Below are 24,785 nucleotides of genomic sequence, written 5' to 3'. Positions count from 1 at the left end.
AGAGAGGGACTGAAGTTCAGAGAGAAGCAGACGCTTCCCAGCGTGAGCAAACAGAGTTTACATATCAGGGGTCGTGGCAAACACTGACATATATTCCACTGTTGGTGACAAATCATTCATCTATTCTTTTAATGAGCAGTTACATGAAAACACATCAGAGCACTTTATATGTTTCTGCTCTTAAATATTCACAAAACAGTTTATAAATTCAAGAAAAGTGCACCAGGTGCTAGTGACCACTTTGAGTTTAGTAAAGAAGCTCCTGGTGTGAAAAAGGTTGGAGAGCCCTGAAAAAGACTCTTCATCTGAGGGACATAAAGACCACAGACAACATTTGAGGATTCATGGTGAGTTGAACTGACCTCAGAATCTCCAGTTTACAGTTTGGACTCTCTACAAACTCAGACAGCAGCTTCACTCCTGAGTCCTGCAGCTTGTTATCACTCAGCTTCAGCTCTCTCAGATGGGAGGGGTTAGACTTCAGAGCTGAGACCAGAGCAGCACAGCCTTCAACTGAGATCTGACAGTCATACAGCCTGCAGAGAGAGGAGGATTTCAACAAAACACTGCTGAGGGTCAAGTGGAAGGAAGAAGGTGTGTGTGTGTGTGTGTGTGTGGGCTGGTAAATTCATAAAAAGTGTTAACCTGCTTCATCTTTCATTGATGGTCACTTTTATGTTTTCTGAAGTATATTCTAAATAAATGAATTGATTATAATCACAGTCATATTCAACATTAATCAGGTAAAACTCCAGGTGTAAATTGAGTTTCAATATTTGCTGCACAAACTCAGCAGTTGAATAGTTTGTTGTGTTTTTACTGTGATAAAGTCTGAAACACAATCAGCAACTGGAAATTACAATGTTGTCTGTGTGTTTACAAGGACGTCTGCCAAACGAGGTGATAAACATTAGAATCACACCAAATACCACAGTGTGATTGTGTTTTGTGTGATTATGAACACAGAGTGATGAATAAACACAGCAACACATATTCATGTTTCACCCAAACTGGGAAGAGAAGAGAATGACACGTTCAGTGTCTGCTGGTGGTCTCACTGATATATTTGGACATTTAGAAAACATTGCACATTTAGAAACCCAGCAAAGGAAGACAAACACTGTGACGCACCGCTTCACCTTTGTGCTTCAGCGCTGAAGCGAGGTGACAGAAAGCACACAGGTGATGGACAACAGAGAGGGAACAGGGATTTGTTATTGATCTTCTTTATTGGATTTGGATTGTTTGTCCAATCATAATCTCTGAATGCATGTCGGCCCCTGAACGTGTTAACATCCAATCGAGGACGGTAAATGGTTTCCTGTCTGACATCCATACAGGTGATCCTGTGTGATCACATCCTGCATGCAATCATCTGTATGGATGTCATCAGGCACATTTGAAGCAGACAAACAGTGAGCGTAACTAGAAATGACTCAAGTTATGAGTCTGAATCCCAGAAAGCTGCAGAATCGCAGCTTCTGAATTGCATGCAAAATGACCAGAACAAAGTGTCAATCTTAATCTTAGAAACAGGATGAAACCAGAAGAGGACAATTAATCATCCAAAGAGTGCAGGAGAGACTAGAAGCTCTAGTGGGCTTATCTGAGGCGTCTCTCCTAATGCTATCACTACTTACTGCTGATCAATGAGTTCATCTGTCTTCCTCTTTAGCTTCCACAGTGTTTTTGTGTTTTGGAGTCATTATTTCACAAGAAGACTTCAGGTAGAGACTCAAAGCCTGGTCTCACAAAAAAGTCTTCAATCGGCTGGCACACACCTGTTAGGATCTGTGCGTGATGGCGCTCTGTTTTTGTATTTGTTGTTTTCATGCTTGTGTTAGTTCCTGGCTGGGCATGGCTACCTCATCCCTGTTCCCGCCCTCTGATTCCACACAGCTGATCACCATTTCAGCGCTCATCAGTGGTGGTATTTAGGTTCCAGGTCAGCCAGCCATGCTTGGCCACAGAGTACTCTCTATACTCACTACTCAATATTCAGTACTAGTCAATTCTGTTTCAGTCTAGTGATCCGTTTGTTCATGGGACCTTTAGTAGGACTTTGCATGCTGCGCTGTTTTGTTTAAGTGAGTGGACCTTTTGTTTTTCCTGTGCTCCGGGATTCTGTTTTTGGGATTCACTGGCTTCTTTAAGCGTTCCATGTTCAGAGACTCCAGCTGCAGCACCCAGCCTTTATGTTCCCAGCTTCATCACGGGTTTGAGTCTTCGTTAAATTCTGTTTGCTACCTGATTCCATGTTCTGGTTTCTGTGTTCCGCATAACTGGGTCTGACATTAAAACAACTTGATCTCCTGCCGATCATAACACCAGGCCACACACACACACACCATCATCCACACACACTCCAAGACAGCAGGCAGAAATGGCACACAGAGCATCCTACACTGCCTACAGTGAGGAAGTGATTCAGTGGCAGCACATAAACAACACAACTTACATGGAAATAAGCTGAAGTGGATGAAACAATATGAGAGCTTTAGTGGCGTCCAAAACACAGGTTGAGCAAAAGAGAGAGAGACTGAAGTTCAGAGAGAAGCAGACGCTTCCCAGCGTGAGCAAACAAGAGTTTACATATCAGGGGTCGTGGCAAACACTGACATATATTCCACTGTTGGTGACAAATCATTCATCTATTCTTTTAATGAGCAGTTACATGAAAACACATCAGAGCACTTTATATGTTTCTGCTCTTAAATATTCACAAAACTGTTTATAAATTCAAGAAAAGTGCACCAGGTGCTAGTGACCACTTTGAGTTTAGTAAAGAAGCTCCTGGTGTGAAAAAGGTTGGAGAGCCCTGAAAAAGACTCTTCATCTGAGGGACATAAAGACCACAGACAACATTTGAGGATTCATGGTGAGTTGAACTGACCTCAGAATCTCCAGTTTACAGTTTGGACTCTCCACAAACTCAGACAGCAGCTTCACTCCTGAGTCCTGCAGGTTGTTATAACTCAGCTCCAGCTCTCTCAGATGGGAGGGGTTGGACTTCAGAGCTGAGACCAGAGCAGCACAGCCTTCAACTGAGATCTGACAGCCTCTCAGCCTGCAGAGAGAGGAGGATTTCAACAAAACACTGCTGAGGGTCAAGTGGAAGGAAGAAGGTGTGTGTGTGTGTGTGTGTGTGTGTGTGTGGGCTGGTAAATTCATAAAAAGTGTTAACCTGCTTCATCTTTCACTGATGGTCACTTTTATGTTTTCTGAAGTATATTCTAAATAAATGAATTGATTATAATCACAGTCATATTCAACATTAATCAGGTAAAACTCCAGGTGTAAATTGAGTTTCAATATTTGCTGCACAAACTCAGCAGTTGAATAGTTTGTTGTGTTTTTACTGTGATAAAGTCTGAAACACAATCAGCAACTGGAAATTACAATGTTGTCTGTGTGTTTACAAGGACGTCTGCCAAACGAGGTGATAAACATTAGAATCACACCAAATACCACAGTGTGATTGTGTTTTGTGTTATTATGAACACAGAGTGATGAATAAACACAGCAACACATATTCATGTTTCACCCAAACTGGGAAGAGAAGAGAATGACACACTCAGTGTCTGCTGGTGGTCTCACTGATATATTTGGACATTTTGAAAACATTGCACATTTAGAAACCCAGCAACAGAAGACAAACACTGTGACGCACCGCTTCACCTTTGTGCTTCAGCGCTGAAGCGAGGTGACAGAAAGCACACAGGTGATGGAGAACAGAGAGGGAACAGGGATTTGTTATTGATCTTCTATATTGGATTTGGATTGTTTGTCCAATCGTAATCTCTGAATGCATGTCGGCCCCTGAACGTGTTAACATCCAATCGAGGACAGTAAATGGTTTCCTGTCTGACATCCATACAGGTGATCCTGTGTGATCACATCCTGCATGCAATCATCTGTATGGATGTCATCAGGCACATTTGAAGCAGACAAACAGTGAGCGTAACTAGAAATGACTCAAGTTATGAGTCTGAATCCCAGAAAGCTGCAGAATCGCAGCTTCTGAATTGCATGCAAAATGACCAGAATAAAGTGTCAATCTTAATCTTAGAAACAGGATGAAACCAGAAAAGGACAATTAATCATCCAAAGAGTGCAGGAGAGACTAGAAGCTCTAGTGGGCTTATCTGAGGCGTCTCTCCTAATGCTATCACTACTTACTGCTGATCAATGAGTTCATCTGTCTTCCTCTTTAGCTTCCACAGTGTTTTTGTGTTTTGGAGTCATTATTTCACAAGAAGACTTCAGGTAGAGACTCAAAGCCTCTTCTCACAAAAAAAGTCTTCAATCAACAGGCACACACCTGTTAGGATCTGTGCGTGATGGCGCTCTGTTTTTGTATTTGTTGTTTTCATGCTTGTGTTAGTTCCTGGCTGGGCATGGCTACCTCATCCCTGTTCCCGCCCTCTGATTCCACACAGCTGATCACCATTTCAGCGCTCATCAGTGGTGGTATTTAGGTTCCAGGTCAGCCAGCCATGCTTGGCCACAGAGTACTCTCTATACTCACTACTCAATATTCAGTACTAGTCAATTCTGTTTCAGTCTAGTGATCCGTTTGTTCATGGGACCTTTAGTAGGACTTTGCATGCTGCGCTGTTTTGTTTAAGTGAGTGGACCTTTTGTATTTCCTGTGCTCCGGGATTCTGTTTTTGGGATTCACTGGCTTCTTTAAGCGTTCCATGTTCAGAGACTCCAGCTGCAGCACCCAGCCTTTATGTTCCCAGCTTCATCACGGGTTTGAGTCTTCATTAAATTCTGTTTGCTACCTGATTCCATGTTCTGGTTTCTGTGTTCCGCATAACTGGGTCTGACATTAAAACAACTTGATCGCCTGCCGATCATAACACCAGGCCACACACACACCATCATCCACACACACTCCAAGACAGCATGCAGAAATGGCACACAGAGCATCCTACACTGCCTACAGTGAGGAAGTGATTCAGTGGCAGCACATAAACAACACAACTTACATGGAAATAAGCTGAAGTGGATGAAACAATATGAGAGCTGTAGTGGCGTCCAAAACACAGGTTTGAGCAGAAGAGAGAGAGACTGAAGTTCAGAGAGAAGCAGACGCTTCCCAGCGTGAGCAAACAGAGTTTACATATCAGGGGTCGTGGCAAACACTGACATATATTCCACTGTTGGTGACAAATCATTCATCTATTCTTTTAATGAGCAGTTACATGAAAACACATCAGAGCACTTTATATGTTTCTGCTCTTAAATATTCACAAAACAGTTTATAAATTCAAGAAAAGTGCACCAGGTGCTAGTGACCACTTTGAGTTTAGTAAAGAAGCTCCTGGTGTGAAAAAGGTTGGAGAGCCCTGAAAAAGACTCTTCATCTGAGGGACATAAAGACCACAGACAACATTTGAGGATTCATGGTGAGTTGAACTGACCTCAGAATCTCCAGTTTACAGTCTGGACTCTCCACAAACTCAGACAGCAGCTTCACTCCTGAGTCCTGCAGCTTGTTATGACTCAGCCACAGCTCTCTCAGATGGGAGGGGTTGGATTTCAGAGCTGAGGCCAGAGCAGCACAGCCTTCAACTAAGATCTGACAGCCTCTCAGCCTGCAGAGAGAGGAGGATTTCAACAAAACACTGCTGAGGGTCAAGTGGAAGGAAGAAGGTGTGTGTGTGTGTGTGTGTGTGTGTGTGTGTGTGTGTGTGTGTGTGTGTGTGTGTGTGTGTGTGTGTGTGTGTGTGTGTGTGTGGGCTGGTAAATTCATAAAAAGTGTTAACCTGCTTGATCTTTCACTGATGGTCACTTTTATGTTTTCTGAAGTATATTCTAAATAAATGAATTGATTATAATCACAGTCATATTCAACATTAATCAGGTAAAACTCCAGGTGTAAATTGAGTTTCAATATTTGCTGCACAAACTCAGCAGTTGAATAGTTTGTTGTGTTTTTACTGTGATAAGGTCTGAAACACAATCAGCAACTGGAAATTACAATGTTGTCTGTGTGTTTACAAGGACGTCTGCCAAACGAGGTGATAAACATTAGAATCACACCAAATACCACAGTGTGATTGTGTTTTGTGTTATTATGAACACAGAGTGATGAATAAACACAGCAACACATATTCATGTTTCACCCAAACTGGGAAGAGAAGAGAATGACACGTTCAGTGTCTGCTGGTGGTCTCACTGATATATTTGGACATTTAGAAAACATTGCACATTTAGAAACCCAGCAACAGAAGACAAACACTGTGACGCACCGCTTCACCTTCAGCGCTGAAGCAAGGTGACAGAAAGCACACAGGTGATGGACAACAGAGAGGGAACAGGGATTTGTTTTTGATCGTCAGCCCCTGAACGTGTTAACATCCAATCGAGGACGGTAAATGGTTTCCTGTCTGACATCCATACAGGTGATCCTGTGTGATCACATCCTGCATGCAATCATCTGTATGGATGTCATCAGGCACATTTGAAGCAGACAAACAGTGAGCGTAACTAGAAATGACTCAAGTTATGAGTCTGAATCCCAGAAAGCTGCACAAGCTCCTGTTTTAGGGGGAACAATGCTTTGTTTGCATAACTCACCTCAATTAAGTATGAAGTCTGAATACATAAGAGCACAAATTAGTATGAAATCCCACTTACGCCCGTGTATCTCCACTCTGAGATTAGCTACTAAGAGGTTAGCTACCAAATCTGGAAGCACAAACAATCTCTTCCACCTCCTCAAACAGCATCTCTGCATGAAACTGAATGGAACATCATCAATTAACACCCTTTACCCGGCAAGTGACTACTTCTGGTCATTTCCGCACAGGTCATATATCATGCCCATCCCCCGTCCCAGAGAATTCAAGAATCATGTGGTCTTCACCCAGCCAATCAGCAAAGTTTGCCCAACATCACAAGTCACGTGATTGTGGCATTGACCAATCAGCAGAGACCAGGAACACATCAAACTTCCTGTTTCTTTCAAAATCAGAAAAAGATGCTTTTGCAGTTGGGTTTCCTCGACATTTACCACCATAACACCAAACTAACCATGGTAAGTTGATGAAACTCACACATGTTATTGTTGAGTAGTTGTGCTAAGATATGTGCTGTTTGTGGAGGACTTAGTGAAATGAATGAAAATACGGCATGAAAAATGCGGGCGCCATATTTGATTATACTATCACTGTAAGTTAAGAGTTAATTTGGTATGTCCATTTTTGGACATATGCCCGATGCATCTAACAAGCCGTGCATTTTGTGCATTTGCAGTGTGTTTTTAGTTTATCCATAGTGAATATGAGGGATTTTTGTCAGTTTATGACCTTATAACAGTTGTTTTATTTATATAAAAGCAACTTTATTTATAATTTTCTGCTTCCTTTAATGTTTTATGGCAAGAGGAGGGAGACTGCTGTCGTGCCAGTCCACTCTGACATCAGTGATGATGATGACGAGGATGACGATGTGTCAGACCCTAACTTCGTCCCACCCAAGAGGAAATGCAGGCAGCCTGCAGTGGAGGTGCTCCAGGACAGTGATTTAAGACAAAAGATACTTTATTCTAGTCGTTTTGCATGCAATTCATGGCAATCACACACAATTGATATTTGGCACCTTGGCACTGCCCTGGAGGCAAACTGGCAACTCACCAGCTACCAGTCCACTTACTTGGTCCATACGGGACTCAATCTGGCAACCCTCCGGTTCCCAGGCTGAATCCCTATGGACTGACCTACTGGTGATGACAATGAGCAGCCAGCACCACAAGCCAAGAGGCACAGACCCAGTAAGTCAGCAGCCAGGCCAACCACCTGGCACCAAGCTGACCTGAACAACACTGCCCTGCCTGAATACCAGCACCCCATCCAAATAATCAAGTTGCCAACCTGATGTCATCAGAGGTTCAGGATCATCCACAGTCTGTGGATGAGGTGATGGTTGCCTACAAAGGGAAAAAAGCTGGCAACCTGAGGCACTACATAAAAAGCAAGCCAGACAAATGGGGTTTTAAGCTTTTTGCCAGGGCCTCTGAGGATGGCTTCATCCATGACATGGTGCTATACCAAGGCAAGACTACCCTGGAGGCCCATGATGTCCCCCTGAAACCTGAACAAGAAGGTTTGGGTGCCACCAGCCAGATTGTCACTGTCCTGGCCAGTACCTTGTCCTTCCCCACCACCACAGCCAGTGAGACCAAGAAGAGGGAGGCTGTGAGCTGTCCAGCTGTCATCAGGAGTTATAATGCCAACATGGGGGGCATTGACAAGAGTGACAAGCTGGTACACCTCTACCGCAGCCCCATGAAGTCCAAGAGGTGGTACCTGGGACTGTTTGCGTACACCATTGATGTCAGCCTCAAAATGCCTGGGTTGTGTTCAAGAGGGACTGCAAGGCCCTTGGTGGGAAATACCAGTCTCTGAAAGATTTCAGACTCCAGGTGTTGACAGCCTGACCTCCAGTGCTGATGTTTCTAAGCCTGTCCGGAGACACAGCAGCCACACCCCAAATGCGGCTGTGCGGTTTGATATGTCCCTCTTCCATTCCCCTGTACATGACGCATGCCAGACCTGCAAGCACTGCGGCAAAAAAGGCAACATTGTGAGGTGGAATGTGGTCTGCAGGGTCTGCAAGATGCACCTCTGCATGACTGGCGAGTGGAAGTGCTTTGTCAAATTCAAAGTGGCCTAATGTCTCAAGTGGTAATGTGTGAGGGGCCTATTTCAGCACTTTGTTCTAAAAGTGATGTTCAAATGTTGTAAAATAAATGTTTCTTTCACCTTACAGGTGTTTTTCTTGTATTTTTATGTGTAAATATTTATTGGAATTTGTTTTACCACAAGCGGGCAAGTAACCAAATATGGTAACTTCATTGACCTTGATTTTCTACAGGAAAATGAAATTTTTAAAAATTTTTTACAACAGTAATACAGTCTTGTTATGTTCTCCAACAACAGCCTAGGGTTGTTGTTGTTTTTTTCAAATTTTTTTTTAAAGTTCAAAGTTGTTCTAATATGGAGATTGTATCAAATATCGCCTCAGGGTTGAAAAATATTTCTATTTACTTTGTGGCTTGAGCAATGAGACAAACCACAGTCTGAAAGGAAGAACTTTGATTAAAAAATATTAGTGTAATAAGTTTGTTCCATGTTAGTGACAATTGTTGTTTTCCCCAGTGCTCCATCTGCACTGTAAAGCATTACACACACTGAATCAATTCAATAAGTCAATGACATCAACATGACGACATTTCTGTCTAAAAATGTGTCTGACCTCAGAATCTCCAGTTTACAGTTTGGACTCTCCAGGCCAGCAGACAGCAGCTTCACTCCTGAGTCCTGCAGGTCGTTACCACTCAGCTCCAGCTCTCTCAGATGGGAGGGGTTGGACTTCAGAGCTGAGGCCACAACATCACAGTGGGTCACTGAGAGTCCACAGCCAACAAACCTGTTATTATAGATTAACATGAAATCCATTATTAAAGCAGAGCACTTACTAACTTACTTCATTTTAAGATGTGAATAATCTGAGTAATGATAATGGACACTGAGCAAACACCTTCACTTCTAACTGAGTGTACTCTTTACATTGGTGGGGAACCTCCGGCCTGTTTGATCCGGCCCGCAAGACATTACATTACATTACATTACATTACGGTCATTTAGCAGACGCTTTTATCCAAAGCGACTTCCAATAAGTGTGTTCAACATAGGTGGGCAAAAGAACTTCAGGTCAGAAGAAATCGTAAGTGCATTTCCTTCTGAAACCAACAGCTAAGAGCATAACTAGTGCTAGAGTAGGAGTGCAATAAGTTAGGTACCTAGACAAATGAGAAAATAAAGACAATTAAGAAAACAAATTAGTGTATCAGAAAAGCACGAGCTAGGACAGAAAAGCACGAGCTAGGACAATCTAGAGACAATTTTGACTCTTTCGATGACGGCATGTAAATAATTATACTGTGATCCCCCCCCATACATGATGGGACAGGATTACCTGTTAGTTGATATTATTATTAACATCTGGACTAACCGAGCCTTTCTGCAGTTCCTCACAGCTGGGATCAGTCTCTGTCGTCCTTCAAATGATGTATTGTACTTTTCCACATTCAGCTCGTCCAGACCATCCTCAGACATCTGCAGCATGTAGGCCAGGGCTGAGCAGTGGATCTCTGAGAGTTTCTTCTCTGATCTCTTCTCTGACTTCAGAAACTGTTGGATCTCTTCATGTACAGAGTGGACCTTCATCTCCATCAAACAGTGGAAGATGTTGATGCTTCTGTCAGGAGAGATATCATCATCCCTCATGTCTTTCAGGGTTGTGATGGCTCTCTGGATGTCCTCTGGTCTGCTCTCTGATTGACCCAGCAGACCTCCTAAGAGACTCTGGTTGGACTCCAGTGAGAGACCATGAAGGAAGCGCACAAACAGGTCCAGGTGCCCATTTTCACTCTGCAGGGCTTTGTTCATGGCTGAGCTTAGAAAGACATCCAGTGATGGGTAAGGGTCAAGGTCAGCAAATAGGTATTGCTCCACCTTAGTGTTCCTGGTTGTGTAACGGTGGTACACGTAGACTGCAGCCAGAAACTCCTGAATGCTCAGATGAACAAAGCAGTAGACTCTTTTCTGGAAGATCACACACTCCACCTGCAAGATCTCTGTACAAACTCCAGAGAACACTGATGCCTCTGACACATCAAGTCCACACTGCTCCAGGTCTTCTTGGTAGAAAATGATGTTTCCTGTCTCTAGATGTTCAAACGCCAGCCTCCCCAGCTTCAGTAGAAGCTCCCTGTCCATCTTAGACAGCTCCTGTAGACTGCGCTCATGGCCCTCATGATACTTGTGCTTTTTGTTCTGAGTCTGGACCATCAGGAAACGTGAGTACATGTCGGTCAGGGTCTTGGGCAGCTCTCCTCTCTGCTCTGTAGTCAGCATGTGCTCCAGAACTGTGGCAGTGATCCAGCAGAAGACTGGGACTTGACACATGATGTGGAGGCTCCTGGATGCTTTGATGTGTGAGATGATTCTGATGGACAGATCTTCATCACTGAACCTCTTCCTGAAGTACTCGTCCTTCTGGGCATCAGTGAAGCCTCGTACTTCTGTTAGCCTGTCAACACATGTAGGAGGGATCTGATTGGCTGCTGCAGGTCTGGAAGTTATCCAGAGGAGAGCTGAGGGCAGCAGATTCCCCTTGATGAGGTTTGTTACCAGCTCGCTGACTGATGCCTTCTTTGTGACATCACACAGAACCTCATTGCTGTGGAAATCCAGAGACAGTCTGCATTCGTCCAGACCATCAAAGATGAACAAAACTTGACAGTCAACCAGCTTCTCCTCTGTGAGCGTCTGCAATGTTGGATGGAAAACACGGAGCAGCATGAGAAGACTGTACTGCTTATCTCGGATCAGGTTCAGCTCCCTGAACGTCAGCAGAATCAGCAGACTGACATCTTGGTTTTCCAAACCCTCAGCCCAGTCCAGAGAGAACTTCTGCACTGAGAAGGTTTTTCCAACACCAGCGACGCCATTTGTCAGGACAACTCTGATGTGTTCCTGTTGGTCAGCTAAGGCTTTAAAGATGTCCTGGCATTTTATTGGAGTGTCATGGAGGGTGGTCTTCTTGTCTGCTGTGTCCAGCTGAACCACCTCATGTTGGGTATTGACCCCTTCACTCTGTCCCTCTGTGATGTAGAGCTCAGTGTAGATCCTGTTGAGGGGGGTTCCACTTCCTGCTCCAGCACTTCCTTCAGTCACATGTTCACATCTCCTCCTCACACTGAGCTTATGTTTGTCTAAAAGTTCATACAGAGCGCCACCTAGTGGAAGAGAAACAACAACAACAAAACAAAACATGAGTGTGGAAAAATGAGAATAGCTGCTGATAGAAATGTTGACAGCATCAGACAGATCAACAGTCTTACTGTGCACTGATCCAGACTGACTGGGTGTCTTCAGTCCAGGTTCTTTTCTGGATCTTTGACCACGCTTTTGACGTGAGGAGTCTCCAGATGAAGCAGACTGGTCCCAACATGAGCTCCTCTTTCTCTTTCTGTGAAGATGAAGGCAATTCATGTCACTGATTAAAGCCATTGTTTATTATTGTGTTGAGCCTCACCCTGAAGACACATTGTCTGGGGCAGAGGTGCGTGCGTGCGTGCGTGCGTGCGTGCGTGCGTGCGTGCGTGCGTGTCTGTGTGTGTGTGTCTTTGCACATCTGTTGATGGTTTGCTGATTGATGATAGCTGAAGGCCAGCAGATGCTTTTTCTGTTCTTTATCTATGTTGTGGTGTTGATTGATTAGATATTGTGCAGCCTATACTGCATAAAGGAATCCAACATGAAACATTTACAACATACAGATTATTGGCATTGTTATATGTAATAAATTCAAGCTAGATAAACACAAGTATGACAGCTAGAGTCTGGACCTCCATCTGGGACACATAATACACAGTTTGTCAGATCAGAGGTTTTCATTTTGGTCCAAATGCATTGTGGGGATTTTGTTATGGATATTTTTGGATTGACACCATTATGTGGATCGTCAAATCAGAGTGTCATTCCCGCTTATTTAATACATACAATCAACATGGAACCTTATTAATCAGCTCAGCTTTTAACACCACAGTACCCACCAGATGAGAGATCTGGGATTGAACACCCCCCTGTGTGACCAGATCCTGGGCCCTCTGACCACCAGGCCCCAGGTGGTAAGGTTCAGTAAGCAGACCTCCAACCCCTTCACCCTGAACACAGGTTCCCCCCAGGGCTGCGTCCTCGGCCCCCTATTGTGCTCCCTGTACACACTACTGTGAGGCCAGGTTCAGCTCCAACTCCATTGTAAAGTTTGCAGATGACACGGCCGTGGTTAGCCTCCATGAGAAGGCCTGGTGGCGGTGACTGACCTGACTCTGTAGTGTCAGGATAACAACTTCCAAAATCAGCTAAACTAAGGAGCTGATTGAGGACTTTAGCAGAGGACTTTAACCATGCAAACCCTATTAGCACAAGCTCCATGAGCATGCCAATCCATTTCACTACATACAAGTATGTACAGGTATCTGACTAAACTGGTAGTGTTACAATTAGTTCATAGAATGCTGTCTGCCTGGGCTGAAAAGAAGTTTGCAATTGAAAAAAAAGTCTCCTTCAACTTATAGGGTTAGGGTTTTCAGGATGTAGTACTCAATTGGTTCATTAGTTACATTCAAATATAGAGATCTATCTATCTATCTATCTATCTATCTATCTATCTATCCTTAAATAAATGACTGTAACATTGTCTGGGCTGCTTCTTACTCATCTAACTTCAATCCATTGTTTCAAATGCAAAAGAGGTTTTTAAGAACGATTTCCAGCTCCAGCAGAAAACAACCATCTGCTGCTCTATTTACTAAACACAAAGTATAGCTTATTATCAAAGTCAATAACATATTGATTTCATTGTTTTATGTGATATTGTCCCATGTTAGTTTCTGTTTTGTTGTTTGCTTGTCTTAAGTTTGTTTTTTTCTTCTTAAATTCTATTAATTACTTTTTATATAGCTAATAATGGAATAGTGGAGGGACCTTTAGGCTGATTTTCTCTCCTGCACAATTACTTTATTTCTCTATGGTCATATTTCTTCATCAGTTGACTTTTGTGTGAACAACAATTAAAAAAAAATGTTCATTATGTTTATGTTTTCACACAGACAGAGAAGATTTTGGCAGCAACCAAAGAATTCCCAATGCAGGAGAATTCCTGTAACAGATAAACAGAGCTCTTACTTTGTGCCTGAGGGTCCAGGTCCCTCACTGAATACTGGAGGGTTATCCATGGACCAGTCACTCTTCATGGACACACAGCCTGATGCAGCAGATCCTGTTCCATCCTCCTCTTCATCCATGCAAACACTCATCTGCTGGATTTTAGTCAAACAGGAAAAAACATTTCAGACACAAAAAACTCTCAAAGAATAGAACACACAAAACACACACAACACACAACACACACACACACACACACACACACACACTCAAGAGGAAAGAGAAAATGATCCATAACAGCAACAACATAAATGGATAGTGGATAATGGATAACAGCAGTAAATCAATCAATACCCACTCTTCTGTATCTGCCATTTTACCTGGATTTGGTCTTATCACAGACTGTCAGTATAAATAAGCATGTTGTAATATCACTCACCCTGCTGTCACTCACCAACTTCTTCTGTTCCTCCTTCTGGTCGTCCACCTCGTGAAGGAGCCTGAAATAAAATGGCTGCATGTTTGCTGCTGCAATGATACAAATCTCATAGCCACATACTTGCATGGATCTATTATGGTGAGTTAATACAGAGCTATCATCAACTTATTTACAAACAAACAACAAACAGAGACTAACATGGTACAGTAACACATAAAACAATGAAAGTCAATAAGTTCATACTCATATGCATTCCATAGAATATATTGACTTTGATAAGTTATCTATCTATCTATCTATCTATCTATCTATCTATCTATCTATCCTTAAATAAATGACTGTAACATTGTAAATAGAGCAGCAGATGGAGCAGCAGATGGTTGTTTTCTGCTGGAGCTGGAAATCGTTCTTAATAAAGAAAGTAGCAGGATAGATTAATAGATAGACAGATCACTTGTGTCTTAAGTTTTTTTCTTCTTCTTCTTAAATTCCATTCATGACTTTTTCTATGTTTATAAATCTTTATCACTTGACTTAAATAAAATACAATACAAATAAATACTACAATAAAAAAAAACTTTTCCTCATGTTTATGTTTTCACAGACAGAGAAGATTTTGGCAGCAACCAAAGAATTCCCAATGCAGGAGAATTCCTGTAACAGATAAACAGAGCTCTTACTTTGTGTCTGAGGGTCCACGTCCATCACTGAATACTGGAGGATCTCCCATGGACCAGTCACTCTTCATGGACACACAGACTGATGCAGCATATCCTGTTCCATCCTCCTCTTCATCCATGCAAACACTCATCTGCTGGATTTTAGTCAGACAGGAAAAAATATTTCAGACACAAAAAGCTCTTAAAGAACAGAACAGAACAGAACAGAACAGAACACACACACACACACACACACACACACACAATAATGATATTGGGCTTTACAAATAAAGTTCACTTGACTTGACACAAGAACGCACAAACACACACAAACCAAAGCGCAAAACAGTTCGAAGCGACATTAATCTTTCTCTCCTTCCATTCTTTCAGTTAAACTTTCACTTTCACCTTCATTGTTTTTTAATCAGCTTTTGTGGCAAGAGGAACACACAGCTTCCACTCTTTCTGTACCAATCTGCCATTTTACCTTTATCTCGTCATCACAGACTGTCAGTATTAATTAGCATTTTTTAGCATCACTCACCAACTTCTTTTTCTCCGCCTTCTGGTCGTCCATCTTGTATTGGAGCTTGAAATAAAATGGCTACGTGTTACCTGTTACTGCAAAACAGAAACCCTGTCAAGAGCTCCTCCCACTTTTACATTTACTGGAAATGACATGTTCTTCATTCACCTGTCAATGTGTGTGTGTGTGAGAGAGAGAGAGAGAGAGAGAGAGAGAGAGAGAGAGAGAGAGAGAGAGAGAGAGAGAGAGAGAGAGAGAGAGAGAGAGCAAATGTAAGTATTTATATAATTCCCATTGAAAGCTAAATAAAAAGTTAAATTCAATTAAAGCAACAAAAGCCTTTGTTGATGTTTTTCCATGTTGGTTTAGGAGAGTTTCCTTATGTTGGAGTCTGAGCTCCGTGTTTGTGCAGCAGCACCACCTACTGTCCAAACCACAAACATCAACTGAAGTGAACTGACGTGGACCCACAGTGCACCTGCCACCTGATCAATGAAAGCAGCCAGTTCCTGATACTCCCAAATCAATGGATGTACAGTAGAGTGATCTGCACCCCGGCACAGGATCATGTTGCACAAGCTGGCAATGAGTGGGGGCAGAACTCTTCTCCTCCCATCTTCATCAATGTGGGAGGCAGTGCTGGACCTCCTGAACATGCTCTTTGAGCCGTCACCCACCTCCTCTATTTCCTTGTTGTGCAGATCCCTCCCCCTTCAGCTGTGGCCTAGAAGCAGGAACATGAACGTATGCAATGTTGCTTTGTTTTGGATGCACAGGTCACTAAGGTATGCAATACAAAAGGAAAGTGGACCTGCAGCAGGGATTATGGATGTGGCAGCTCCTCATGTTGCTCAATTTTGAGAATTGAATTGCTTCAAACATATGAAGCACTTCCTTTAAGTGGCTCACACTCCACTTGTGTTTTGATTTAATATTCCTCCAGTCATTGTTGTTCCCAATACCATAACACATTACACTGAGGTGGAATTTTACAGAGAACAGAATCCACATCCAGCCCTCATCTGTGGGAAGTGTAGCAGATTTCTCATGTAAAAATATATATGGAAATCAAGTCAGTTTATTATTATCATGAGTTCTATGTGGTCCAAGTGTCAACGTAACACAGAAAAAAGAAAAAGATGTGCAACAGTAAAGTCATTGTGTGCCTTGACCTCCTCATGTAAGACCCCCTGCTGGTGAGTCAGTACCATCTCAGCCCTCTACACATGCCAGACATGGAATCAATGAAGGAGTCAAACCACTCAATCAAATCCCTGACCTCTAAATGAGCAGCACTGTGCACAAAACAGACAAATAGCCACAAGTTCATGCCCGTCATGGTATTTGTTACAGGTCTCAGGGAAATGTCCCTGTATCAAGCAGGTGAACAGGAACAATCAGGATACAGTCAGTCTTACTTTCTCCCAGATTGCTTCTCTGGTTGTTTTATTAAACAGCTCAAATCATGTAAACATCACATGACACATTTCTTATATGCATTACAATCATTTCAGTTTGTTTTGATAAAGTACATCACTTAACCCAGTATTTCCACTATCTCAATAAAACACAATTTCACTCTTGTAGGATATTAGTATGATGAACGCATTTCAACTGACCTATTATCTTTAGTAGAATTAGTAAGTACAAAACAACAAAAGTGACTCCTGACACTTACTTTAAACCAAAAGGTTCCATTCAAAAGGATTTCAAAAACCTCGTATGAAGCCCAGAAATATATACATGTTACAATGTGTAAAAACTCTTAACTTTATAATGTATGGTTCTGGAGATGTAGGTTGTTGTGGTTTTTACCCATAATTCTCTTCTGAGGAGTGGCATAGTTTAACCACTAGATGAAGTCATTTCCTTCTGGAGAACAAACACTTGAGTCTCGATGCCTTTTTCTTTGCCATCATGGAAAGTTCACTCTATCATGAAGTCATGATTTCTGCCAATGGAGGAGGATGGTACATCATGTAGGTCTGTGTTTCTGGTGCCCACCTTCCCACAGGGGGCTGTTGATGTCTGAAGTTGTAGGGTTTCTAACTAAAATATTATCCCCATCGTCATTATAACAAGAATTTCTCAACTGTGGCTTTAATTAAGTCGAGCTTTATTGGTTATGTCAGGGGAAGCTGAAGTTTTGCAAGGCGTGCTTAAACTTTGTAGTCTTGAGCTCTTCACAAAAAAGAGTAAACGCTTCACCTTTCAGCCCAGTGGACAATACTGATGAGTTGAAGAGGACAATTTAAAAACCATACAATTTAAAGAAATAAAGAATCACACATTTGCCTCGTAATAATTTCTTTCTGCTTTTTACAGCGTTTATCTAAAATTCTTAAATTGAGGTATAATCCTTTAGAGTTCTACTCAAAAAACTATGAATACACACAGTTCAGAGAAAATGAGATTTATAAACAGACTTAGATGGTTTCATGTGTCAAGGCCTGACTGATGTTGATTATACTTTGTGGAAGACTGCTGCGTTTTTTGTCAACCGTAAACTTGATTGACACATTTTGATACAGTAGTTGTATTTTACAGCAAACACTCTCTGATCACTCTCTTATTCAGTGTGATGAATTTCAAAAAGGTAGCTATAGAAATATACAGGAATAGACTAAATCACACACAGTGCTGTCACCAATATAAGTTGCATGTTTCTAAGCTGAATCCAGGCAGATTTTTCTTCCACTATAAATGAATAATTTAAAGCAGCAGTTCTTTACCTTTTTTGAGTCGTGGATTGTTTTAAGAATCTGGTGAAAGTTATTGACCCCCTCCCTAGAAAAAGGCACATAACCACAACTTTGAATGCAATCTGATCGATTTCGACTTTTCATTATTCATTCATTCATTGTCACTGCACACCAGAATTCTCCAGGGCTCTTTGAGTTTAATTCATTTTGTAACATTTCCTTTGTCCTCGGGTCAATAAGGTCAACTTTGGCATGGTCTTCATCACTGATACAGTCTATCTCAGCAAGGAAAAGATATGAATCCATAATCCAACTTTATCTAGGAAAAGGTAAGTATTTGAAGATATTACGGCCTCAGTTAAGCCTTAAAGGTATATGAGAATATTCACAAGCTGTGATTAACTGTGGGAAATGAGAAATAAGCACTTCATATAGAGATGCAGTTGTTCAGAGAATGATGCAAGCAACTTAGATGGTAAACATAGGTCACCAGAGCAGTCAGCAGTGCTATAAGGAGTGGCAGGGTGCATCTTGAATGGGAAACCTTTATTTATTCTAGAAGTCAAAACCGGATGTCACCTGACCGTGTGCATCTTGTATATATAACTGACAGAAATAGAACAACTTAGTATATAAATATAGTGAATATAAAAGTTACATTTGTATCTGACCTTCATGGACCACCTGAATTCCATCCATGGACCACTGGTCCAGATTAAGAACCTGGGATTTAAAGGAATGTGCTGCCACCTAGCGGTTCAGGAAAAGAACCTGTTTCATAGAGAATAGAATCTGTAACACAAGGGATCCGATCTTAACCCCCAGAATAGTTACTGTGGCAACATATTGTACAATGATGCAATATTGATTTCATTTCTTTTAAACAAAACTGATGACGTAATACAAAGCCTTGGACATATTTTCTGTTCATGTCAGATTAAATAATAATTATAATGATGTAATGATTTCTTCAACAGTAATGTTAAATAAAGATCTGTTGAATTACATCATCCACTAAGTTATCACATTTATAGCTTCTCACTATTCTCATTGTATTACATCCATCCATCTTTTTATATAAGACCACATGTAGAAAATATAAATGTCAAAAGGCACAAAGGCCTCCATCACATAAATATTCAACTTCATCATATCTAAATGTCTCATTCATCCTGTGCTGTGTTTGTTTTGTAGATGAGGAGCTCTCTGATTCCCCGCAGTGGAAGAAGCACTGCAGCCTGCTCCAGGACGCTCCAGTGCACACAGCTTTAGCAACCATGAGGAGGATGAAGGATATCGTTTAGTGTCATCGGACATGAAAGATTGCGTGCATTATACTTTACATGTTATCCAAAATAAAGCAACCGGGAAACGCGGTTCAACCAGTTCAAACTCTCCAGTTGGTCTAGGATGGTTGCAGGAATAGTCCCTTTCTGTCTGTGTGGTGGAGATGTTCTATAAAGGCTTTAACCCTGTTGTGTAAAGTTTCCCTCTGAAGCTGCTTTAGCCTCTCCATCTCTTCCCTGGCTTGCTGCTGCTGCCTGGCCAGTTCCTTCTGTGATATGGAGTCAATGGTTGCAATATTTTTCAGCTGCATGAGAGACACGTTCCACCTGATGGAGCCTCGGTGCCTCACCGATCTGGTGGGGTTGACTGGCGCCGATATGGACCGCCTCTGTCCCGCCTGCTCACATCCTCCATCAGGACTTTGGGTTTTGCTGGAATAGAATCTGGCTCCATCCGAGGTGTCGATACCCCTGAACGGTCTCTCTGAACTTTTTCGTCCGTCGATCTCTTCCATAGCTACTTTGACGATAGCTTTGGGTTCACATAATTTAATGACCTTTACGCTCCTCTGTTGCTGTACCAGCGAGTCTTTCCTCTGTTGTAGCACTTTGCAAGTGTACCTGTACTGTTTGTCCAACAGCTTTAGTTTATGCTGCAGATCTGTGTCTTCCTTTCGGTTCATCACTCTTATGTCCTTTTGTAGCACGCATGTAGGTCTCCTGTACCTTTGATCCATTATGTCCAAGGGCTAAAGCAAGAAATGTGTCTTTTTTACTCTCTTATCAGTAATGTTTCACTTTGCTACACCAATACATTTCAAATGAAAGCCATGCCAGTTTCTAACCTGATTTATGTGCAGCTTTGCTCAGAGGGTTGTGTTGGCATCAGAGTCTTTGCTGCTATGGCTATGTCAGTGTGTGGAATATAATATCCTATTGTGTTTGAAGGCCAGTGGAGAGGATTGTTAGGGACTAGAGAGCGCAGGATCTTTGAGGCCCATCCTACTTTTTTCTTCTTACTGCTATTGGACATTTAGTGGCAACATATTGTTTGATCGTTTTTAACACAAACAAATGACAAACATTTTAAGGCTATTTGTTTTTACAGTAAAATAAAGGACATTATCAGAAATGAAACAGTATTGTGCCTTGAACCTTAACATTCACTTGAAATTGAATGATGTAATCACTATTTAAAATTGAATTAAGTTAAAGGAGGTTCAAATAGACACAGCAAAAACAATCCATATGTGTAGACATATACGCCAATACCATTTATGCTAATATGAAGAAATATAGATTTACCAATAAGTCAGTCAGTCTGGTAATTGCAAGTTTCTTTTGTTATTGTTATTTTGGCCTTTGTATGTTGTTAGAGACTGTTTTTCTATCACTGTTTGGAATCTATTGTGTTGAAAATGCAAAAAATCATTTTAGTTTATACAATATTTAGTTCAGATAAAAGAATACACTGCAGTACTTTGTTTCACATTTTCTGGAGCAGGTTAGATGAATCCTTTAAAAACCAGCAGGAAGTCTGTCTGTTTAAACATTAATGTCCTCCCTCCCACAAAGTGAAACTCAGAAACAGACAACTTCCCATAAAATCACACATTCCTCTGACAGCCTTTGAGGTTTTGACACTTAATTCATTCTGCCGGTGAGTTTATTTCTAACTTTAACACCTGCATAACAGGATGGTTCACTGCTAACACACCTGCTGTCTTCTATAGCTATGGAACCCTTTGCATTTTTCAACTCATTCTCTGTCAAATCAATACTGAGATCTTCCATAACTGCTACTACTTCTCCTTTGTGTCTCTGCTCTGCTGTTCTGCTTTTCTCCCTCCATCTTTCCCCTCTAAATCTCGTCCAAAATGGCTTTGTTGAAGAAGAGCAGTATATTTGCTGCTGGAACAAACATTGGAATACAGACATTTACACTTATGGAGCAAAGCACCCTTTGAGACAGAGATGGATTATGGGTCATGTAGTATTCAGACAGGTCTTCTCTTTAATCTGATCACATACATGGTAACTATCCCATTCTTCTTTCATTCATTTCAAACAAACCACAGTGACCACTGCTGGAACTACAAATGCATCACTTCCTCCTGCATGCCAGTGGATCTTTCCTGGGAAATGCCTGCCAGACAGTGAGTGTTTATAACAGCAAATGTAAAAGCTTTCAGAAAATGGCCACAGGTTACATTTCTTACGTTTCATACGTTTCTTTTCTGTTCACTTTCTTTTCCAGATCAGGCATAGATGCTGCTCTAGCTTTGTGAAGATGATGCGAGCAGTGTGTGTTGATGCACCAGGAGGTCCAGGGAATCTGCTGCTGCGGACTATCCCGGCACCTCAGCCTAAAGATGGACAAGTCCTAATTAAAGTTCATGCAACTGCCCTCAACAGAGCTGATTTACTACAGGTAAAGTACATTTTACATTCTCACAGACTGTACAACTTGACTCAACTAAGCTTAATGGTAGCAAGTTTGATATCTGTGTTTGATAGCGGCGAGGCCTGTACCCGCCTCCCCCAGGTGAGAGTGAGATCATTGGCTTGGAAGCAGCCGGTACCGTAGCTGCTCTTGGTCCAGGTCTGAAAAGAGGCTGGAAGCCCGATGACAGGGTCATGACCTTGCTCAGTGGAGGAGGATATGCAGAATACGTTGCCGTGCCTGAGGAGCTGCTCATGTCCGTTCCTTCAAATCTCACATTCTGTCAAGCTGCTGCAATTCCAGAGACTTGGCTCACTGCGTTTCAACTACTGGACCTCATAGGTATAGCTACAATATAGCAACAGCTGAAGAAATGCTCAGTGTAATGGATTAACTTGGTTTTCCACAATGTATGGACATAAAGAAACTTGTTGGAAAAAGGTTGGCAGCTAACCAGGCTCAAAAATTGATTTAGCAATAGTTTCAATCAGCTTATGTAAATGGACAAACTATAGTCAACAGTTATTCATGCCCCTATTTTTCCCCTCTTATTAACAACTGGCCAATATTACTTATTCCATACCTGTACTGTTTGTGCCGTAGCTCAGGTGAAGGAGGGAGAGATTGTGCTGGCACATGCTGGAGGCAGTGGAGTGGGAACAGCTGCCGTTCAGCTGGTTGGTCTGTTTGGTGCCGTGCCAATCGTCACTGCAGGAACCCCAGAGAAACTGGAAATGGCTGAGAAACTTGGAGCTGCAGCTGGATTTAACTACAAAGAGGAAAGCTTTGCTGAAAGAGTTCATGAATTTACAGGAGGTGAGTGTAAACAACAATTCTCTGTACAAAGGACAACATTGCATATTTGCCCATAATGAGTTAATGTTGTTGTAGAAAACATGTATCCTAAATTTGGTCATTTTTACTTCTTTATAGTGCGACTCCTATAGTTTGGTTTTCACAGTTGGTTATTACAACATCAACAATAATGTCCTTAATTATGAATCCCCAATGAGGTCAGAGGTCATGAACACTTCATTTGAGTAACGGTTCTGTACGTTCACAGGTAAGGGAGCAGATGTCATCCTTGACTGCATTGGTAGTCGTAACTGGGAGCAAAACATGAACTGCTTAGCCACTGATGGCCGATGGGTGCTGTACGGCACCATGGGAGGGAAAGCAGTGGAGGGAGATCTTCTGGGTCAGCTGCTTTCCAAGAGAGGACATCTTCTCAGCAGCCTCCTTCGCTCACGCTGCCTTCAGGTGAGACTTCAAGCAGGAGAAACATTGTTACACCAGCTGTAATTATTCATCTGTGTGATAGGTGACTCATGTCCTGTGAACATTCAGCTGTGGCTCTTTTCTTTGTGTGTCTTGTTTTGGGGGAAGGAAGGTGATTTGCATGATAGGTCTGACACATGATTTACTGCTATTCTGCTGTTGATGCTGGTCCTGCTTTGCATTTTCCCTCAACAGTATAAGGCCGAGCTGGTAAGGGCTTTCACACAGAGAGTTTTACCTCATTTCTCTGACCAGGCTGCCTCCCTGAGGCCAGTGATTGACAGCATATTCAGCCTGGTGGACATTGCAGAGGCTCATCGGCACATGGAAGCCAACAGAAACATTGGCAAGATTGTCATTAATGTGATTCAACAGGGAACTCAATGATGCACAGCTCTATATTTATATGTTTTCATCTTTATCCAGATTGTTGAATTATAAGAAATGGAGGTTTATGTCAAGATATCTACCTGTGGGTTTCATGGCCTAACGTCATATTGTAATAACTGCAGAACATGATGTTAAATAATCACTTGCCCTAATAGAAAAGTCACCCAAAGATTCCAAATATTACTGATGTTCTTGTAGTAGTTTATTAATAGTACTGCTTGTATTAGTGGTAGTAAGAGTTAATAAGATGTGAAATGGTGGATCAATATGTTGGTTGTCCAGCAGTATATCATCAACTGCTTGACTGCTTGTGATTAAATTCCCTCACATTGTCCCCAGGGGATCAGCCCTAATGCTTTCAGTTCCCCCTTAACTTTACTTTTAGTACACTCAGACTTTATTTTACAGTATATGTCACTATATTTTTTATTAGTACAGATAATTACAAAAATATATACTGTAATCACTTATTTAAAGGAACATGCTGCCATCTAGTGGTTCAAATCTTCCACTGCGTACAGAAGCTGATGAATGTTTGTCAAACGTTTTGTTGCACTGAGCTCAAACCTGGATCACTGCATGAATTTGCAAGATCATTTTGATTCCTATTCTGTTCTGTGAGAATATCAAGTATATATTTTATTGGCCCCTGATACATTTTAAGCACAGTCTGAAAATGTTGTTATGTTAAGTTGTTTAGAAGCTTGGAACTTTGATTAAGTTTCCTGTTTGAGCTTCACTGCTCCCAATTGGTCTTTGCACGGCCGTGTGGCACGACAGCAGTAAGGGGAAATTCTGGTGTTACAGCAGCATAAAGGGGAAACCTGCACTATTCTTGTTGGGGCAGTTTACTCTCTTAACCTCTGACATAAAGTAGTTTTCACTAATGACAACCATCCAAGCAAATGTTCTCAAAATCTGAAATGTCCAGAGTCAGGATTCATGTGTTCCTCTGTTGTCTTCTGTCTACTGATCCATGTTTCTCTACCGTCTCACACCTACAGTTGAGCGCCATCTGCTGGAGAGAAGAAGACACAGCAAACATGATTCTAGGATTTTACCCATTTTACCGCCTAATGACATTTATACCAATCAGAACTTTATTTTGTGGATTTGTTATGTGAACTGTTTCTTCTTCAATGACAGAAAATGTACAGATATATAAGTTTGAAAAAAAAAGTTTGTCAATAAAACAAACAGTATTGATAAATGATGATCACCACCTGAATCCTCACTTTCTGTCAGGTTGTCAGCTTAAGCTTATATGTGCTGTAGAGACAAACAACAACAACAAAAGTCATCTTCATGTCAGCT

At 41.7% G+C, this 24,785-nt stretch overlaps 3 protein-coding genes and 1 long non-coding RNA gene across 4 annotated transcripts in view; 2 read left to right on the top strand and 2 right to left on the bottom strand.

Annotated features, from left to right (window-relative positions):
- The window catches only part of LOC143006065 (uncharacterized), a 30,620-nt gene extending 20,053 nt beyond the window's left edge, over window positions 1-10,567 (top strand). The window contains exon 2 of the long non-coding RNA XR_012964197.1: window positions 10,506-10,567. This is a non-coding gene — a long non-coding RNA (uncharacterized LOC143006065). The remainder of the gene's footprint in view (window positions 1-10,505) is intronic.
- LOC143006033 (uncharacterized) overlaps window positions 1-24,785 on the bottom strand; it is a 201,465-nt gene that overhangs the window by 158,998 nt on the left and 17,682 nt on the right. Inside the window, exons 5-10 of the mRNA XM_076157354.1 lie at window positions 14,188-14,248; window positions 13,770-13,903; window positions 11,921-12,048; window positions 10,027-11,815; window positions 9,268-9,441; window positions 5,430-5,603 (exon numbers count right to left, since the gene is read on the bottom strand). Of these exons, the coding sequence (XP_076013469.1) occupies window positions 5,430-5,603; window positions 9,268-9,441; window positions 10,027-11,815; window positions 11,921-12,048; window positions 13,770-13,903; window positions 14,188-14,248 (2,460 nt within the window). The remainder of the gene's footprint in view (window positions 1-5,429; window positions 5,604-9,267; window positions 9,442-10,026; window positions 11,816-11,920; window positions 12,049-13,769; window positions 13,904-14,187; window positions 14,249-24,785) is intronic.
- LOC143006057 (quinone oxidoreductase PIG3-like) lies at window positions 21,636-23,498 on the top strand. Its single transcript, XM_076157397.1, has 5 exons — window positions 21,636-21,791; window positions 21,878-22,145; window positions 22,407-22,619; window positions 22,867-23,063; window positions 23,277-23,498. The coding sequence occupies exons 1-5, from the start codon at window positions 21,651-21,653 to the stop codon at window positions 23,466-23,468; spliced, it is 1,011 nt and encodes a 336-aa protein (XP_076013512.1). The 5' UTR covers window positions 21,636-21,650; the 3' UTR covers window positions 23,469-23,498.
- LOC143006034 (NLR family CARD domain-containing protein 3-like) overlaps window positions 24,017-24,785 on the bottom strand; it is a 97,532-nt gene continuing 96,763 nt past the window's right edge. Inside the window, exons 14-15 of the mRNA XM_076157355.1 lie at window positions 24,695-24,740; window positions 24,017-24,486 (exon numbers count right to left, since the gene is read on the bottom strand). Of these exons, the coding sequence (XP_076013470.1) occupies window positions 24,713-24,740 (28 nt within the window). The 3' untranslated portion in view covers window positions 24,017-24,486; window positions 24,695-24,712. The remainder of the gene's footprint in view (window positions 24,487-24,694; window positions 24,741-24,785) is intronic.

The sequence above is a fragment of the Genypterus blacodes genome, unplaced genomic scaffold (genome assembly GCF_046128005.1).
Source record: "Genypterus blacodes isolate CSIRO-AG114 ecotype Tasmania unplaced genomic scaffold, CSIRO-AGI_Gbla_v1 ptg000073l_1, whole genome shotgun sequence".
Taxonomy (NCBI): Eukaryota; Metazoa; Chordata; class Actinopteri; order Ophidiiformes; family Ophidiidae; genus Genypterus; species Genypterus blacodes.
The sequence above is the reverse complement of the archived record's forward strand: the minus strand, read 5'-3'. Positions and strand labels throughout refer to the sequence as shown.

What these genes read in the sequence shown, in the direction of transcription:
- LOC143006057 (XM_076157397.1), top strand. Translation starts at nt 21,651, where the DNA reads ATGATGCGAGCAGTGTGTGTTGATGCACCAGGAGGTCCAGGGAATCTG. An exon ending in ACAGAGCTGATTTACTACAG is followed by an intron (nt 21,792 to 21,877) that starts GTAAAGTACATT and finishes TGTGTTTGATAG; the next exon opens with CGGCGAGGCCTGTACCCGCC. An exon ending in TTCGCTCACGCTGCCTTCAG is followed by an intron (nt 23,064 to 23,276) that starts GTGAGACTTCAA and finishes TTCCCTCAACAG; the next exon opens with TATAAGGCCGAGCTGGTAAG.